The sequence below is a fragment of the Brachyistius frenatus genome, unplaced genomic scaffold (assembly GCF_029030835.1).
Source record: "Brachyistius frenatus isolate BFR_SWC_R1_liver_20210118 unplaced genomic scaffold, ASM2903083v1 Contig_151, whole genome shotgun sequence".
Lineage (NCBI taxonomy): Eukaryota > Metazoa > Chordata > Actinopteri > Embiotocidae > Brachyistius > Brachyistius frenatus.
The window spans coordinates 189,911-207,867 of NW_027210750.1; the positions used below are offsets into that span (position 1 = coordinate 189,911).

The window sequence follows — 17,957 nt, forward strand, 5'->3', positions numbered from 1 at the left end:
TGAACAATAAAACAGTCAACTTTGCTTTTACTTTCAGTGGTCTGGTCTCTTTCTCAGCCAGTCAAGATTTAAAGTGTTGATAACTTTGTGCTACGGTTCTGTGAACTTTGGACATCTTTTAAGGTCTGCATTTTAACTTGCATATTGTTTGTACCTTCTTTTATTTACTCTTAAAGTTTTTTTTTTTTTTTCTTCTTTTTCTTAAGTTTAATTATCCGCTTCGGTTACATTTTTCTTGCTTTGCCTATTTTATTTTATTTTGACACTGTAATATACAGAGTTTAATTCAACTCAATGATAAGTTTTAAAGGAAAACTGCCCAGAATGCAATCTAATTAATTAATTAAATTATAGCCGCGAAATCCGAGTGTGAGCCAAACTGAGAAGGTATTTATCTCTGCTGTGAAATAAACGCATCTTCAGATCTAAATGGGCTCATTTCTAAACCACATTTCACGCCAGGCTACAAATCTTTTCCAAAAAAAAAAAAAAAAAAAGGTGAGCCACCAGGTTTGAAGATTAAACCTGATTTTTGAATTCACAGGACTATTTAAAAAAAAAAAAATACCCTGAATGGCACCACATAGAGAAAGAAATGAGTTCCCTTCATATGAAAAAGGACTTTGTCTACATTTCTAAATTGCTACAATGAATGTTTAGGGGAGGACAGTGCAGGTTGACCTTCCCATCCGCTGAGCTCTTCAGATGTGATTTCAGTGTACTAACATGCACTACATAATGCATGAAGACAGCCGGGATCAGATGAGCTGTTCAGAGGCCATCTCTGTGAATTAATGAATAAATCTCAATATTCAGTCTTGGGTTGGAAAAGCTCGTAGGATTCTCAGAGTGTGAGTTTCGTCCCACCGACCTAATCAGGGTCATTAGCCTCCCGTTTAATGGACAGGCGAGATAAGAAGACTAATCAATTCATATTGTGCACTTGGCAGTCGCAGATCTGTGCCCTGTTTGAGGACCGTGTCTCCCTGCTGCTCCGACTCCCGCTCATTGAGAAAGAAGCGGAAATTACTACTCTGCTGCGCCGACTTGAAATGACCTGATAAAGACTGACGGCAGCCGTGATGGAGCCTGAAAACTGCCCGGTGACAGTTCAGGTTTTTACAGGTCACGTAGGCTTAAAAGCCATTGGTCAACTAGAAGTCATATCAAAAGTGTAAACAGCAGTAGATATGCTTGAGGTTTCTACATGTTTAATATCCTGTCCCAACCAAGCGATAACCAGCAGCGACGCCACCCGTCGGTTTGTTGAACGGCCGTTTTTGAAGCCTCGAGTTCAAATTTTGTCCGTCACCATCTTTGCTAGTTCGGAGCGGTTTGGAACAGGAAGTGACCATATTTGGACGAGCTGGGGGCGGAGCGAGATCTGACTGATCTGATTGGAAACCTGACGATACCACGTCCCGCCCACCGATAGCTGTAACCTGACTGCACCACAGGCCTGCCAATCAAACAGACATGCCCCCCCAAAACACATCTTTTTTATGCTTATTTTCGAATTAACGACAGATTATTTTCAGATGGACCTCCAGAAAACGAATAAGGAGGAGCGACTTTAGCTAACAACACCGAGATAACTGCTGGAAAAAAATTAACTGAGTTTGTATTTAATGAGGGAAGTTGAATGGGAGTTTATGGAGCCGGCCTCTACTGGCACTCGGTGGTATTGCAGTTTGAGGCACTTCCGCATCGGCTTTCATCTTTCAAACCCAGAAACTACGAACACTTTTATATTCAGTTTAAAGTTCCAACTGATTTCAATGAATTCAATCTCTTTCTGTTCAGTTTTTAGATGTCATATTCCTCCTCTCCCAAAAAATTATAAAAAGGTTCAAGATTTTGGGGGGTTGTTTTTAAGACCTGTTTTTGAGTCCCATTAAACATCGTGGGTTCGATTCAACGGAAGTCATGCAAAAGACACAGCAGTTGTATATGTAAGAAAAAAGGTGAAAAATGTTGATTTGACTCATCGGATACAGTATTTTTGAAATGTAATTAAACATACAGGCACAGTATCACCTGTGACCTTCAAACTTTAGTTCATTGATCTTTATTAGACTCTTGATTAACTGTGATCGGAGCCATCTGCTTTTTTTTTTTTTTTTTTTAAATGGAAACCTAATTCACGGTGTAAAACTCTTCTGGGCAACATTAATGCTTCCACCTCGGGAGCAAGTGCTTTTCACACATGTTTATAATGGGTTCTTCTTTTTTAAAGCTATGAGTTTCTATGAATATATAATCCCACGGTGGCCCAACAACATTATGCAGATACATCTAATTACTGTTTGGAATAAATGCACGTTCATTTTTTTTTCTTTTTTCGGCAGAAGCACAAAATGCAAAAATAACTCATTTAACCTTGCTGCCACATGCTCCTGTGATCTCGGTAAACAGCTGCACAAATGCCTCTCATCCTGTTTGACCCTGACAACGGCATAAATATTTCACTCTGTCCTCCTTTTTTTTTTTTTTTTTTTTTTTTCAGAGGAAAAAAAAGTTCGAGAGTCGTGTCGTCTGGTCCAAATGCCCGGCTTTACAAGATTTGTGTGTCAGCCTGGGTTCATATCTGGCCCAGCGTGGGCAGCGATAAGCTCCCACCGTCAAACAGAGCAGCAGCTCGGTGACGAGAAGCCGCGGGGGTAAAGCTTTCACTGCTGTCTCGCTCTATCTGATGCCTCGTCTTTAAGCCTCAGCCCTCCAAATACTCTGATCATCTCCAGACTTGAAGCTTGGCGTCTCTGACTCGTGTGTCCGTTGCTGGATGCATCGCAGCGCCCCGACCTCACCCACCCCTCCCTGTCTGCCATGTTTCTTTGGTATCTCGCGTTGCGCTGTACGGACGCAGACAGACGGGAGACGAGCTGCGGCTTCGACGTGTAGAAAAACCAGAACACTTTCCTTCCGTGGCGAATCAGCTGGCCGGATTTTCACCACCTGCGGAGCCTTTACGTCTCCGGTCCTTCTGATTTAGATGAGTGTGTTGGGATGGGAATCTACCCGAGGCTTCCCTGATCTACGGATAGAAGTCATGTCATCTTTTAATAAAATGCTCCACTAAATGAAGACCTCCAGCCTTTCCTTCAGTCCACCTAAAAAAATGGAGACCAGCAACAGGGTTTCCGGGGTTTTTATAGCAGGAGGTCTCCCTCCTGATTGGCTTCAAGGGGATTAACCAGTAGTGAAGCCAGTTAGAGGGCGTTAAAGGATTTCCTCCTATGACACAGAAACAAACCAAAGGACCCGCTTGTCAAAACATTGTTCCACGGCACCGACCGGTGATTAAAAAAGGTCAGAGTCATTTATCGGCCTGTGATGGCACTCCATTTACTACCCTGAACTCTACACTTGAACGATGGTACTGGATGGTAAGGAGAAAATTTGTCCTTCAGGGTTTTCTAGAAAAAAAAAAAGTCCAGCCAACCAATAAACTTTAGCGGAAATAGATGTTTAACAGTTCGGGGAGCCTTTCAGCAGCTTTCACCCCGACAGAAATTTCCCAAGATGAAATCTCCCAACTAAGATGATCTGTATACAGTCCACACTCACTCATCTCCACACATCACTGATTTCATTTATTATTTCCATGATTTCCCTTCACGTAGTAGCGCGAACATCTCGTTTCAAAACGGTAATGAAAGAATTATTTTCACTCTTATTTCATTTTCATTTTCTCCCCGTGTTCTTTCAATTTCAAGGCTTCTCTTTAGCCTCCAATATATTGTAATTCCTTCAAATACAAGTCATTCTCAATATCCTAAGTTATTCTCTTTCTTTTTCTCAATAAAGGAAATATTCATCTTTTTCTGCATTTCTCAGAGGTGTTCCACCCGGCCTACAACAGCAACCCATTCATATTTGAATGTTTGGAGATACTCTGGTCAGAGCAGCACAGAGCTCGTGTGAAATCAGTCGACAACAGAAAAATGACTGGCTTCGATCACAAACTGGGGCAGCAAGAAATAGAAGGAGAGCATCCACTTCTACTCAGAAGAAGACGCTCCGTAACAAAGCAAATGTTGGCAGCCGATTCAGACGCTTTTCTGTCCACAGCAAAGTCACAAAGTTTGGAGTATCATTTCCCTCGATCCAGAAAGAGCTCGACTCGCCGCCGTGCCGTCTCTCCGGATCGATACGAAGCATCGTGCGTGTGCATTGAGCTGACGATGTCACGTCACATGCTTTTTATTGATCAATGATTCTCATATTCAAAGTTTGAAGTTTCCATCTGCTCGACGTTCGCGGCTACTAGAGAGACGTTTTACAGACGGAGACACGCGAGGACTCGGTGATGGAGGCAAACTGGGCGAAGCGATACCTACTTGGCACACTTTTAACGCACCCCTCCATTTGCAGTCCGTACGGCCGCGCACGCACACACACACACACACACACACACACACACACACACACACACACACACACACACACACACACACACGCACTACTGTAGGCTGGGAGGGGATTACAGCATGGGGGCGGGGAGAGGGGGGGAGCGCTGCAGCAGTGCGTCCCAATAAGACAAGGTCACCTTAAGTGGATTGGGATGAAGAGGAGGTGGGGTGTGGAGGGTGGGGTGAACAATTCCCTCGGGATGGAAACAGGGAGCAACTCATGAAAAAGTAATTAAGCAGGATGCACATCGGTGGATGCTACAGGCGGTGGAGAGCAAGGAGAGACAAATAAGCCCCGAGGAGGAGGGAAATGTTTGTACACAAGATGTCAGCGGGATTGTTTAACCTCACATGTTTTGGGAGGGCGGTGGTGGTGGGGGGTGGGTAACTCGAGTTAGTTTTAAAAGATTTAATCTTTTACGCAAAAACGTTTCCTGCTTACAGCTTCTCAAATATGACTCGACTTCGCTGGACAACATTTCTAAATTTCATCCTGCAGCGGACTGACAGGGAGGATTACACGCTTGGAGCGATCAAGTTTTCAAGGCCGAGAGTGCAACTCGGCATCACGCCAAAGCCTTTTCAAAAAGTCTGACAGGACAAAACACACCCTTCTGGCTAAGCCAGGTGAGACGAGTAACATCAAATCATCTCAATCACTTTGAATGCACAGTTTCTCACCCAGGTGTTGGAGACACACCCGAGCAGCTGCTTTGCTTTCCATCAAAATAAACCCGCTCGGGGTCCCGGAGCTGTTAAGTGGCTGCATCACCGACGGTCCATCACAGGAACTGTAGACGCGCCGGCCGGGCCAGCGAGCATACCACTCTCCCTCAATCCTCCCTGATCTCACACATAAATCCTGCTCACAGCCTCGGCGGCGGCGGCGGCGGCCTCACCGGATCGCTTCGCCTCGTCGGGCCGACCGCTTCGAGCAGGTCGGCCAGGCGACGCTCGCGTGTCTCTGTGGAGCCTCGAGGTGTCGCAGGTGTATGAATATTAATGAGGCATCTTTGTTTATCAGTTTGTTAAGTACTGACGTACATTCAAATCTGTACTGTTTGTACTGTTCTCTTCCCACGCAAACAAAAAAACGTTACTCACACGCAGATAAGTCTGAGGTCGGAGACGTTCCTGCTGTGACGGGGTTTAAAGGAGGTTGTGAATGAAGTGTTTGTCTACAAAAACAATAATTTTAAGACAAATAAAAGCAGCCAGAACAGAAAAACAAGTTGGATTACTTCATGAATAATATATATTTTCCTATCAAACATTCTCCTTGTAAAGAACAGAGTAGTACAAACTTGGGGTGAAAGCTTTAAATCTCCAACTGTGAGGATTTGAAATTTTTTTACGGATCAGTTGAAGGAGAAATGAAAGCAAAGAGGAACGAGATTACAGAGAGAAGGAATAAAGGAAAGATGCTAAAAGTAACGCTGAAATAATGAAAAGAAAAGGAGGGAATGATGACAACATGAGGGGGGAAAGAGGTGAAAAGAAGGAAGGATGTAGGAACTGAGGATGAAGGAAGGAAGGAAAGAAGGAGGAAAGGAATAAAATAAGAAAAGGGGAAGGAAAGGAAAAGGATAGAAGGAAAGAAGGAAATAGCTATAAGAAAAAAGAAATGATGTAAGAACAAAATAAACGTGTTTTTTGTAGTTTAATCTGTCCTTTTGGGTTTAAAAAAGACTAAACTACAAAAACAAACCATATTTTTTTACATTTCTTTATACTCAAAGTACATCAAAATTGCACTTAACAGCTGAGTAGATCTTGAGTTAAAGGTCTTTTCCACCTCTTATCATTAACACCAGAACCGTGACCCCGGCGCCGGCCGGCTGACCTGCGCTGATGTGTTTCGATGATATCTACTTTCAAATAAATAAAACCGAGGTTGGTTGTGGAGGAGATGGGGAGCGATGGCAGGATGCAGCCACAGCGCACATCTGTCAGTCTGCTTCCCCCTGACAGGAGCTGTGTGTGTGTGTGTGTGTGTGTGTGTGTGTGTGTGTGTGTGTGTGTGTGTGTGTGTGTGTGTGTGTGTGTGTGTGCGTGTGCGTGTGCATGAGCGTGCCCGCTGTTAAACTAAGACATGTATGACGGCGGCTGACAGGACCTCCGCTTTCAAGTGACAGGCGGCCTTCAGGCCCGTAAAGTGTCACTTAATAGGGGGGGTGTCAGAAGAGGGTCGTTGCCTCCGACGACATCTAAAAAACCCACAGAGTCTGCTGTTGGAGGGATTCGTTGGGTTCAAGAGAGCCGACGTGGTGTTTTTCAAACCTGCTGCTCAGCGTTTGCTTCCAGCTGTTGTGTCAGGATTTAACGGAGGGTGCGCGTTAACTGGTTGGACGTCCTTTCAAATGCTAATTTCCTTCTTTTTTTCCTCATGATTTTCCAGATATAATACCCACATTTTTTCAGTCCGTAACACTAATTGGGCTTCAATTTTTTTCCTTTTTTGTGTAACTTGTTACCAACCATGAACGTCAGTCTGTTCAGTACAAGCAGCAAGAGCAGCTGCTTTTAGGAAGATAAGTGTCCACATCTCATCACACTTAAGAGAGTTAATGTACATTCTGCTTTTCTGTTGTAGGTCCTTCATGAACCTATTAACTTTCCAACACATTGAAAAATGTAAAGTCTGTTAAAGTTGGATGTCTCTTTGAATTAAACCCGACTTTAATCGAGTCCAACGCTCCTCTTGGACGGAGAACACCCGTATTTGAGCTCGTTTTCATTCCTAACGACGTCGTCTTGTCACAGCCGTTGGCGTTACAGACGCGTAAGAGGTGAACTTTGAAACAGTGTAGGGAGGAGGTCGGGGTGGATGGAAGGAACAACATTGAACCCTGATCTTTTCCTGACCTTCACTGAGTGGTTTTGGAGCCTAAACATGAGGCATCCTGTTCATCTACGAGACGCTAACAGCTTAGATTAAACGTCAGTCTCTAAATCCCCCGAGAACGTGTTGTTTATTTGCTGATGTAAATGTAAAAAAAGGAGCTGGAGATAACATACGGCGTCCAACAGCCGCCTGGGGGGGGGGCGGATTTTCTGTGGCAACTCGGGCTAATCAGGCTGCTGTGTGTGTGATATGATAAACAGGAAGGCGTGTTTGTTTATATATCTCTGAGCTAATTTAAGATTTATGTTTGTATGTGTGTGTGTGTGTGTCTTCGTGACAGGATGTGCTGTGATTGACTGGGATTACACTCGGCTCTGCACCTGCCATTCTCTCAAACTCAGGGAAACTCGAAGCCAATCAGAAGCTTCGAAATTTGAACTCTCAAAAATCGCCGGAGTGAAAGGACCGAAAGGTGTTTGTTTACTCCGCCAGCAGCAAGAAGTAATAAACCGGCGTGTCAATTAACGGCTTCAAATAACTCTCATCCGTTGCACAGTAAAGTATTCTGAAAGGCCCATGAGATTTTGCTTCTTGGCCGACTTGCTATTAAGGTTGGATCGCTCCACTTTATGGAGACAGAAAGCTGGTCAATTTGAGCTGCTGGTGTTTACTGCAAGTTACTTAATGTTTACCGGTTGATAATTAAGACAACACGGAGCGAGTTGGAGGGTTTAGAAACTGCAAAGCGTCGACTCACAGCGACTGAAAGAGACTCTAAACTGAAAGCTGCCATCAGTTCAATGAAATACACAACAACTTTCTGAGGAGAGACACCTTCGGGAGCGTCAGCGTCACTTAGAGCAGCGACACTAGATCGTACACTTCAAACTTCATGAGCGGAAAAAATGTAGTCTCAAAAATTCAACCCGAAACTGATGAGCATGAATTAAAAGCTCAAATTCAGAAATAAGCTTTTTTTGTGTGTTTTTATGTAGTTCAAGTGTGAGTGATTATCCCGGTTAAATAATCATATTCATAATTTAAAATGGTGATTTTAAAATGTTTTTTTTTTCTGTGAATGAGATTCATTTTTACACGCACGCAAGTGAAAATCAACTTACTTTAAATTGCACCTACACATAGAATGAGGAATAAAAACTGGACCTCGACAACAAACTGACCAAGACTTCGTGCGGGAAAAAAAAAAAGTGCCACATCGGGAAATCAAGAAATACGACCCCAGAGTTTTGTGAAAGAAAGTCGCACGTAATCGAGAAATAAGACGTCACAATCAAACTCATTTTTCACCACCGATATCTACAAACCGCAGATCAAAACCACCGCTGAATGATAATAAATCGGATTCTGTCCGATGGTCCGTCTCTCACTTACCTGCCGGACACCTGCACTCTCATTTTGAATCAGCCTGTTAATGTCTGTCCACAGAAGTCACACCGATACAGCAGATTCATTCAAACAACCACCAGTGGAAACATTTTGGCTCCCAGAACCACCTTCTATAAAAAATAAATAAATAAGGCATTACGACGCTGGCTCTCTCTGCGAATGCCGGCCGAGGCCGCTCGTCCGCGTGAAGCGCCGGGCGACTTTTCTTACCGGGTGCAAGCAGAAAAAAAAAAAAAAAAAAAAAACGGGCCAGCGGGGAAACATTTGGAGAACGTACCGTAGGACATGGGGATGTCCAGGTCGCCCTGCCAGGACTCGTCTATGGAGTGCTGCGCTGTAACAAACAAACAAACACAAACACAAACACACAAACACACAAACAACGGGCCTCTGGTTTACGGCTTCGTTCTCCAAATCCAACACTGCTTCTGATCTTAGGAGGACAACAGCGGGGAGATGTGCCACTGTGCCATGCTGCGTTCACACTGGCTGCCTACAAAGTGTGGAGGTGTCACTTTGTCATTGGAAGTGTGGATTTAATCATAGATAAGAAATGTGTGTGTGTGTGTGCGTGTGTGTGTGTGTGTGTGTGTGTGTGTGTGCAAGATGTCACTTATGAATCGTAATGTCCAAACTTCCCCTGAGCTCAAACAAAAGTCACATTCTTTGACTTTATTTCGCCGCGTGCAGTCATTTGGCAGATCGAGGACGACAGCATGACACAGTGGCTTTGTGACTGAAACCATTATTATTATTCTGAGCTGTTTTTTTATTTATTTTTTTATTTTTTTATTTATTTTTTTACTGTAATGGGAAGTTGAAACAACACCAGATAATGAGGATGGACTACCTTTCAAGTGGCCACGTCCGAGCGTGACGAACCCGGAGGAGATGAAGTTGTGCATGTCCTGGCCTCCGCTGCGCAGGTTCTCTTTCCCATAATGCCCTGGGGAGACAAAAACAGGGTGGGGGGGGGATTCTGGCTAAATAATTGAGGTTTTATTTGAGGTTGATGAAGTCTTTGCTTCAAGGTAAAGTACAGGTTTGGGGACATCAACCTCTGGTTGTTGGACACTGGGTCAGGTTTTGGAGATTTTAATAGAAATTATACCTTGCACTGACGTTAATTGTTCAATTTAGTGCAAAATCCCCTTGTTGCGTGGTCCTAATGCACTGTACAAACCCCCAAAAACACAGTAAAATATCACATTTAAAAGAAATAGTTGTACATTTTTGGTTTCATAAAAGGCTCAGTGATACATTTTAATATTTTAAGGTGGTTGTTTATTCGTTTATCCACTGAAATTGTGTTAGAACGTGAATATTAAAACAACATGCGGTAATGTAGTCTCCAACAAAACATGTTCTCTGAAGAACCATCGTCAGGAGAAGCAGTCGGTGCTGATATGGCGTGTAAGATATTGAAAGACTGAAAATATTTGATATGTCAGTGTACCACTGATGCCGCATGTGAATCTCTTCAAACACCCCCCTCCCCTTCCCCACACACACAGTGCAAGTGAGTCTCCTCCAAATCTGCATTTTTGACACTGCATGACAGCGTTTGCAATTTTGCATATCACAGTTGGACATTTTTAGTGATTGAGACGATAACATGTTGACTTGAAAGAGAAAACATCACGTTCAGTCTCATTTCTAAAGGTTTGAGTGTTTATTTCTACGTGTTCCTGAATGCATCCTTTGGATTTGATCACATTTTGGACCAATTGTATGTTTCTGCTCTCGGTTCTTAACTCCCCCGAAGCCACCGACGTCAACGGTACCGACGTTTGGACCAGACATTGTGTGGAGCCGTGCTGCTGCCAGCTTTTTGGCACCGTCACCGGTCTCTTTACAGGGAAACTGGATGGAACCGGTTTTAGATCAGGCACCCGCAGTACCATGTCAGTGGGGACAGTATTTGACAGTGACAGTGCTGGGCCAGTCAGATCGGATTGGACTGTAAGATTGGAAGCAGTTCAATGCCAGAGATACGTTTTGATTCCTTATTTTTAACTGTCTTTAATACTGCAGCTCATAGAGTTGCTGAGGTGCCACTTCAGGTGACCCCGTTTCTGGAAGTCCCATTCGTTTATACAACAGACCTTATTGTCACTCACAGTTGGAGCATTTCTACCACCTGGCCTGTAGCGATTTATTGGGAAATGAAACCTACATCTCCTGGATTCAAACCTCATCATCCCGCATCGCAGTTGCCTCCAAATACTGCAAACAATGTTCCTTTGTATTTGGTCTTAAGACGTATGATGATGGTCACATTATCCTTCTTCATGTGTGTAAGTTTCACGTCAACAAAGCGTGTAATAGACACGCCTGCCCACAACAGAAAAACGTGTAACTCTCACACCTAGACAGCTCCAAGCGTAGCTATCTCACATTTTGCTGTAGTGGACCGTCGTGTCTATTTCACGCTTTTGCCGTGATACTTGGTTGGATTAAAAATCCGTTTTGCAGCCCCGTGTTTGAGCAATGATAGCTTCTGCCATCTTGGAGTGAGTTGCACTATCCATTAAAGGTCATCACTGTCGAGACCGTTTGGTGAACTTTGCGCCATTGGCCGCTAACAAAGTTGAGCTCAACAGAATAAATTCAGATGAATTTACTTCGCTGCCTCCGGCGAATCCACTGATCAAAGCCGTTCTATTGAAAATAATTGATTTCAGTCAAAAAATGGTGATGCTGGTTTGACTGAGCCTTGAAATTGAGGACTATCTAAAGTCAAATCCCCATCCTTGCTGCCATTTTATAAAAGAGCAGCCACATGTGACGGGAATGCTAAATAGGGCTAAAATGGCATGACTGACAAAACGGATTCTCAGGTGGGATCATCAGCTCGTCAATATGTATGACTCAAGGATGCCCGGGATGCAATCAGCAGATTTCAAGGCTTTCACGTTGCCCATTCATTAGCACACTTTTCTTCTCCACAGTCACTAAAACATTAAATTTAATTAGACTGTAAAAATTGCAGCACTTTTGGCTCCTCACAGGGAAGATGATTGGGAGTTAGACGCACTTGATTTTGATTTAAACTCCTGTTAAAGATTTCGGAGAGCTGTGTGGAGGAATGCTATGCAGTAAACCTCAGGTACGCACCCTTTTTTGGATTTCCCCTGTGTTAAAAGCTCCGTAATGCAATTTGCACCGCATCGCTGTTACCTCTGCTCCGATCCACGGCTGTAATTGAGAGTGCAGTGTGAACACAAAGTAGCCGGACAAGAGGCCCTGCTAGTGCCGTGGCAGGGTTCAATTGTCCTGTCAGTCACGGACAAAGTATTTTAAAGGAAATTAAAGAATGTGGCATGAACCGAGGGAAGGAAAAGGAAAATGTGGAGAGTTGGTTTTATCAAGCCGCCTCTTCGCCTTCCTTTCTGTCCGTCCCTTTCTCTCTGCATTAACAAGCGAACAGTTAAACGCCTCCTTCCTCCAAGGAACCACTTCAAAGTCAATAACATCAGTCAGGCCTTTGGGCCAAGGGGAAGCCGAGATCGAATAGCATTTCAAATTATCATAATGAGAAGAAACACCTGGGACCATTACACCTGGTCTTCATCACACCGGTGTTTGGCACCGTAGCCTCAACAACACAGCTCGTTTGTTTCTTTTTTATCAAACCCGGAGGACGACTAAAACCTGATTACTGACGCCCCCTGACCAGCGCTGCTAGTTTGGGACCTTTTTTTGTTGTTGAAGAAAACTGAATCCAAAGAAAGGAATTAACATATTTCCCAGCATCTAGTGACTCTAACATCTCTTGCTCTGTACGTAGATGATACGGTATATCGATGTTTTGTTTCCCCAAAGTGAAATGCTGACCTTTCATAATGTCTGCGTTCCCCAGGGACGACACCATGAGGCCAAACTGTTGTAGCCGGAGATGCTGACTGCGATGTAAACCGCTCCCAGGAGGCAGCATGAACCTATAAACCCACATTATCTCTGGGAATGTTCCTAAAAACTGCATTATCTACGCTGTATGATAAAATCTAACCTTAACAAAAGTGAGATCTGCAAAGTGGTGTTCGAATTGGCCTTCAGGGAAAAGCAACTAGTCATCAAATTAGTGACTCGAGTTTACACATTTCCACTTTCCTGTCATGCAGGGTTAGCCCGGCTCCGCCCACCTATTGCACATAGAATCAGTCTGTGCTGTTTTTATAGTCCGGAAATATTAATGCAACGACATAGTTCTTACAAAGGCGGCGTTACATACAGTCTATGTTGGTCAAAGTTGTTTGAGGATGAACTCAAAGTCTTACAACACTGGGCGTAACACATAGCTTAGCATAAAGACAGGAAACAGGGGACACAGATAACCTAGCTCTACCTAGACTGTTCAGACTGAAAAGGAAAGCCATTTTTAATGTCTTGTTTTTCAAGTGAAATTATCATTTTGCGTTGATTTATCCAAAACACCCAATTTAGATGTCCAAAATAAGCCTTGAATTTGATGCTGCAGCATAAAATAATGCCCTAAACGATCGTGTTCTTTCAACTTTATGGCAACAGTTTGACTTTCTTTCATCTTGAAGCATGAAATTACCCAATGCAAATACTCAAGTCAGCTCTGTGAAGAAATGGTTTTCTGCCTACACAGAGCCCTAATCACAACTCCATCCAACGCCTTTGGAAAATCGACTGTGAGGAACACCTTATAACACCCAACATCACTGTTGGACCTCACTCACGTTCTTGTGGCTGAATCTTTGCAGCCAGGTTTCAAAATCCGGCGCAACATTTTCCCCAAAAATATGGAAGCTGGTGCAGCAGCTGCATCACGTGATACTTTACATGGGTGTCCAAATACTTTTGGGTGAAATAGTGTCAAGTAAAACGATGGAGGCAAATTACAATGTAAAGGGCGATTGTCGCTTTCAATGCAAACTGAAACATCATTTCATCAGCAGCATGACATCATCTGCAAACTTCGTCCCAAAGTCGCTCTCGTCTGAAGTAAAATGAACCCAGCGGCTGCGAGTGTCCTACAGAGACGCTTTCGCTCTGTCTGCAAAGTGTGGAAGACATTTGTCGCCTATTTTCACAGCAGCACAGAAACTTTTGGAGAGACAAAAATGAGGGAAGAGTACAGAACTGCAGGATATTGAAGTGATATTGCTCACTCTGGGACAGTTGTGGAGGAGTACTATCCTCAGCAGAGGACACACTCCATCAGCATTACATCTAGATATAGTAGCTCCTCTGGAACAGCAAGTATGATTTGTTCCTATCATATCCTGGATGTGATCATCCTCTTTTTTAATGGGATTTTTTTTTTTTCCTTTTACTCACACTGTCCGTTTCAAGAGAAATGCCATAAAAACTGCTCTTGTTGGCTTAAATGTAATTATTATTTGAAGGGTCGTTTTTATCACTTTTTCAGAATATATTAAGACAAGTGAAGAGGGAATGTGCGACATACTATACAACACCACTAATTGGCTTCTGTCCCACAAAAATCAATTACAAACTATCCTTATTCTCTTTGCTTGTTAACTCAGCAGAAGGTTTCAGACCAAGGAACCGTCGTAGCTGCTGACCGCCCTTAATAACGGCCATCTTTATAGACCCAAAGTGGATCTGAAATGTTGAACAATTTCCTCCATCCTTTTCTTTTCTGCATGTCCTTGGCTTAAATGGTAAACGCCACGGGGTCAAGGAAGTAGTAAAGGAGAATTTGTAAGAGGAAAAACAAACACTTTTGTCAGTGAGCAGTGAGCTGCAGTTTTCCCAAATATACATAAACATACAATATTGATTGGAATATTATTTATGAGGAGCTTTCAGGGTTTATTTTGTCCTTGTGGTCTTTACTAACAAAAGGTTGAGACCTTGAATTAACCTTCTGAGTGAAAAAATAAATCACTTTCAATAAACAGTAAAGGCCTAAATTGTTTTTTTTTTTAATGTATTCTGCTTTTTTATTATTCCATCCAAACTGTTATGAATACAGCAACATCATCTGCATATTGTAGTAGTCTAGACAGTTACAGTTTTACCATTTTAAAGGCTCAGTGTGTAGAATTCTGGGAAGAAAAGTTATATATATTCACCATTATGTTTTCAGGCGTGTTTAATCAACCTGAATTGTCATCTTATAACGAAACCTTTGTGGATGATAAAAAAAAAACCTTCAAGTTTAAGCTCCTTTAGGTGTTTAAACACGAGTTGTGGTCGCAGGTTGACATCCTAACTCCTCCCACTCAGAAGCATAACATACATTATACTGATCAATTTGAGTTAATAATCTGCTTTAGTGGTGCATGCAGGATTATCAAATAACTTTGGAATAAATCGGATTTACTGCTGGTGACCCATGCTTGAGTCTCATGAAGGTTTGAAGCCATGAAGCAGTTGTTTTTCCACTTAGATTTTCTGACTACCTACTCTACTAGTTTTTCTTCTGTTTATTGCAAATAACCTTTTTCTTATAATAAACTTCTTTATTGTAAACGATAGATAGTGTACATCCAATGCTGGATTACTGCTGTGTAAGAGAGTGATTGTATTAGCAGAAAAGACCTCAACCTTGATGAATATAATGTTGTTCGCTACTTCATAGACACTCATATACATATACATATACATATACATATACATATACATATACATATACATATACAAAGGAAAGGGGACATAAATGATATAAAAGTGATGGTAAAGAATGAGGAAGAGATTATTTAAGATCTGGATTGGTGATGACACAAATCGTAATCTACTTTTCTTTGGTAGAACACAGACTAAAAGGCATTAGTCATTTCTCCGAATGACTGGGTTTCATTTCAATCATATGCATCAATGAAATAAAGTAATTCTGCGGAGGAAAAGTGAGTAAAGCAGCTCATATCCTGCAGCTCGTATCAGCACTCCTCTGACAGATCAGCTCCACGTTGGGCGCTGGTGCTGAGGGAGAGGACGGTGGAGGCAGGGTGACACGAGAGTAAAACGTAACACGACTGAATCTGGGACAGCATACTGGGGCACTTAGCAAACGAGCTGATCCCTGGAGCAGGGATCTGGAGACCGACCCGAAAAAAAAAACAAGTAAGAGGAACAGCGCTTCACGCCAGAATTATCTCTGGACAGAAAAGCTTGCATCTTCCGCAGAAGATGATAATTTGCATCTCAATTTTGAGTCAGTGCTGAGTAGGCTTATGGGACCACAGCATGAGGGAGAGGAAGACCTCAGTCAGGGCCTTGCATTTAAATTGCTATATAGTTCCACCACACATATTCTCGTATGCATTTCCACTTCAGAAAGATTGGGGGGGGGGGGCGTCTATTTTAGCGGACATCAATCAAAAGGATGCTGCGGCAGATTAAAGAGAGCGAAGGGGGTCTCGCAACCACCATCGATTAATGCTGGATTTTTTTGTAAATGGACACGCAGTGAAAGCTACACATAGCAGCAGTTCTTTGGCCTTCAAACACACTCCATTTCACAGGTCTGACTTATTGATCAGTGTAGAAGCACCTACCGTGGTTTGATGGCTTGGCATGGACAGGTGTGTAATGATTCTTCGAGGTTCTGACCGGCGTCTCATCTTTGGGGGACCCATCAATCGCTGCCATGTTTTCGTGTTCGTACTGAGATATTGGTACCGGTCCTTGTTGCCTCAAAATGTCTGCCAGGGCTCTATAAAGGCAATCACACAAATGGAAGAAGAAAAGAAAAGGTACTGAAATGTTTTCCTTTTCCAATTACCAACATTTTCTTTCTTTTTTTTTCTCATCACCATCGCCCCAAAAGGTCTTCCTAATTTATTTAGCTACAGCTTCAATTTGGATCATAGAGGTTTGGAGCAAGGCAGAGAGGAAACCCTAATTACACTCTCAGTCACGAGGGAGTTAGGTTTTCAATAACGCGGGACACAAAGTACAGACAATTACTGGTGCCGGACTCAAGCTCAAGACCCATATGTTCAGCGTTAAGTCTCGTCTTTGAATTCATAAGATTAAAGTGATATTTCGTCAACACGACTTCCATCTATGCGCCGTCTGCAGTGTGTTTTCTTTAAGGAAATAAAAAAGGGCAATTTAACTGTGTCAATGTCAACCTAAAGCAACCACACAGTCCACTTTCCCATAACTCTGTGACTTTGGGAGATATACAGTATATTAATAGCGTTTCCCTTCCAGGTTGAGCACACTTTAGCTGTTTCTTCTTCGCAGACACAGGCGACCTGATTTTGCACTGTCCCAGTTGACTACCTCGTCATGTGCAGCAGGAGCTATAATTTACAGGAGCAGCACCAACTTTTAACATATAGCTTAATAAGAAAAGGTAAGAAACTGTCAAGGAAGAGAAAACACAAAAGTAGTTTTGATTGATGTGGAGTTACCAGAAAACTGTAGGAGCCTTCGTCATAAACGCTGTAACAGTATATGACTCTCACAGATCCTAAACATTTTTTAAGAAAAAGTATATGCAGATATTGTGCTTTAAAAACACTAAAAGCTGAAAAGTTACAAGTAAAAACATGAAAACTTCAATTAAATTAAAAGTTTAGATAAAATATAAAGTTGAAACCCCAAAGGGCGCTATTCAATAAAACAAAGGTTTCTTTATTTAAAAATCTTAAAAAAACAAAATAACTTAAAATAAATCTTGATGTCAAAGCAGGGTGTTTCCGAAGTCTGTAAACTTTATGTGCAGACAGCCCAGGAATAACCAGTAAGAGCCCCAACCCTTCATCAACAATCCTATACGTATATTTTGTAGCAAGACCGTTTAATATCTTGATATTTAACAAGAAGATTTTAAAATGAATGCAGAATCTGAGGCTGTTCTGTGTTTCCTGTAAGGAAACCTTTAAATAGAAAACAACAGTGGGCCGAGAATGGACCAATGGGGAACGCCACAATTAACTGACTTACATAACAGAGCCTCTGTTGTAAGCGCAGACTTGTGCGCAGACAGTTTTATATACTTAAAGGATAAGAGTGGTGATATTCCATATTCTTTATCTTGTTGTCATAAACCCCGTGGAAAGTCAGTTAGTTAAAAGATATATCACTTAATTACTATACTACAAAACAACATCTGTGAGTCACATTTTTCAGGGAACGGCAAGTTCTTTCATTTGTTTATTAAGTCAATTCCACATCCACCATTTTGCTGCCCAAAATAATCACTCAAGTAGCAAATGTGGATGAATCCGCCACTGAAAATAGTCCCTAAATAATCCACCATTGTTTCCAATTTGAATAAAGTTGGTTAAAAACTACAGTGCCCTGCCATTTTAGGAAATTTGGCCTTTTTCAAACCATGAAAT

The 17,957-nt window shown here is 42.4% G+C and overlaps 1 protein-coding gene across 3 annotated transcripts in view; it reads right to left on the minus strand.

Annotated features, from left to right (window-relative positions):
- LOC138631210 (protein shisa-6-like) overlaps positions 1–17,957 on the minus strand; it is a 67,884-nt gene that overhangs the window by 44,470 nt on the left and 5,457 nt on the right. For all 3 annotated transcript variants that reach the window (XM_069716009.1, XM_069716010.1, XM_069716008.1), the window contains exons 3-5: positions 16,161–16,318; positions 9,515–9,610; positions 8,942–8,998 (exon numbers count right to left, since the gene is read on the minus strand). In XM_069716009.1, coding sequence (XP_069572110.1) covers positions 8,942–8,998; positions 9,515–9,610; positions 16,161–16,318 — 311 coding nt within the window. The remainder of the gene's footprint in view (positions 1–8,941; positions 8,999–9,514; positions 9,611–16,160; positions 16,319–17,957) is intronic.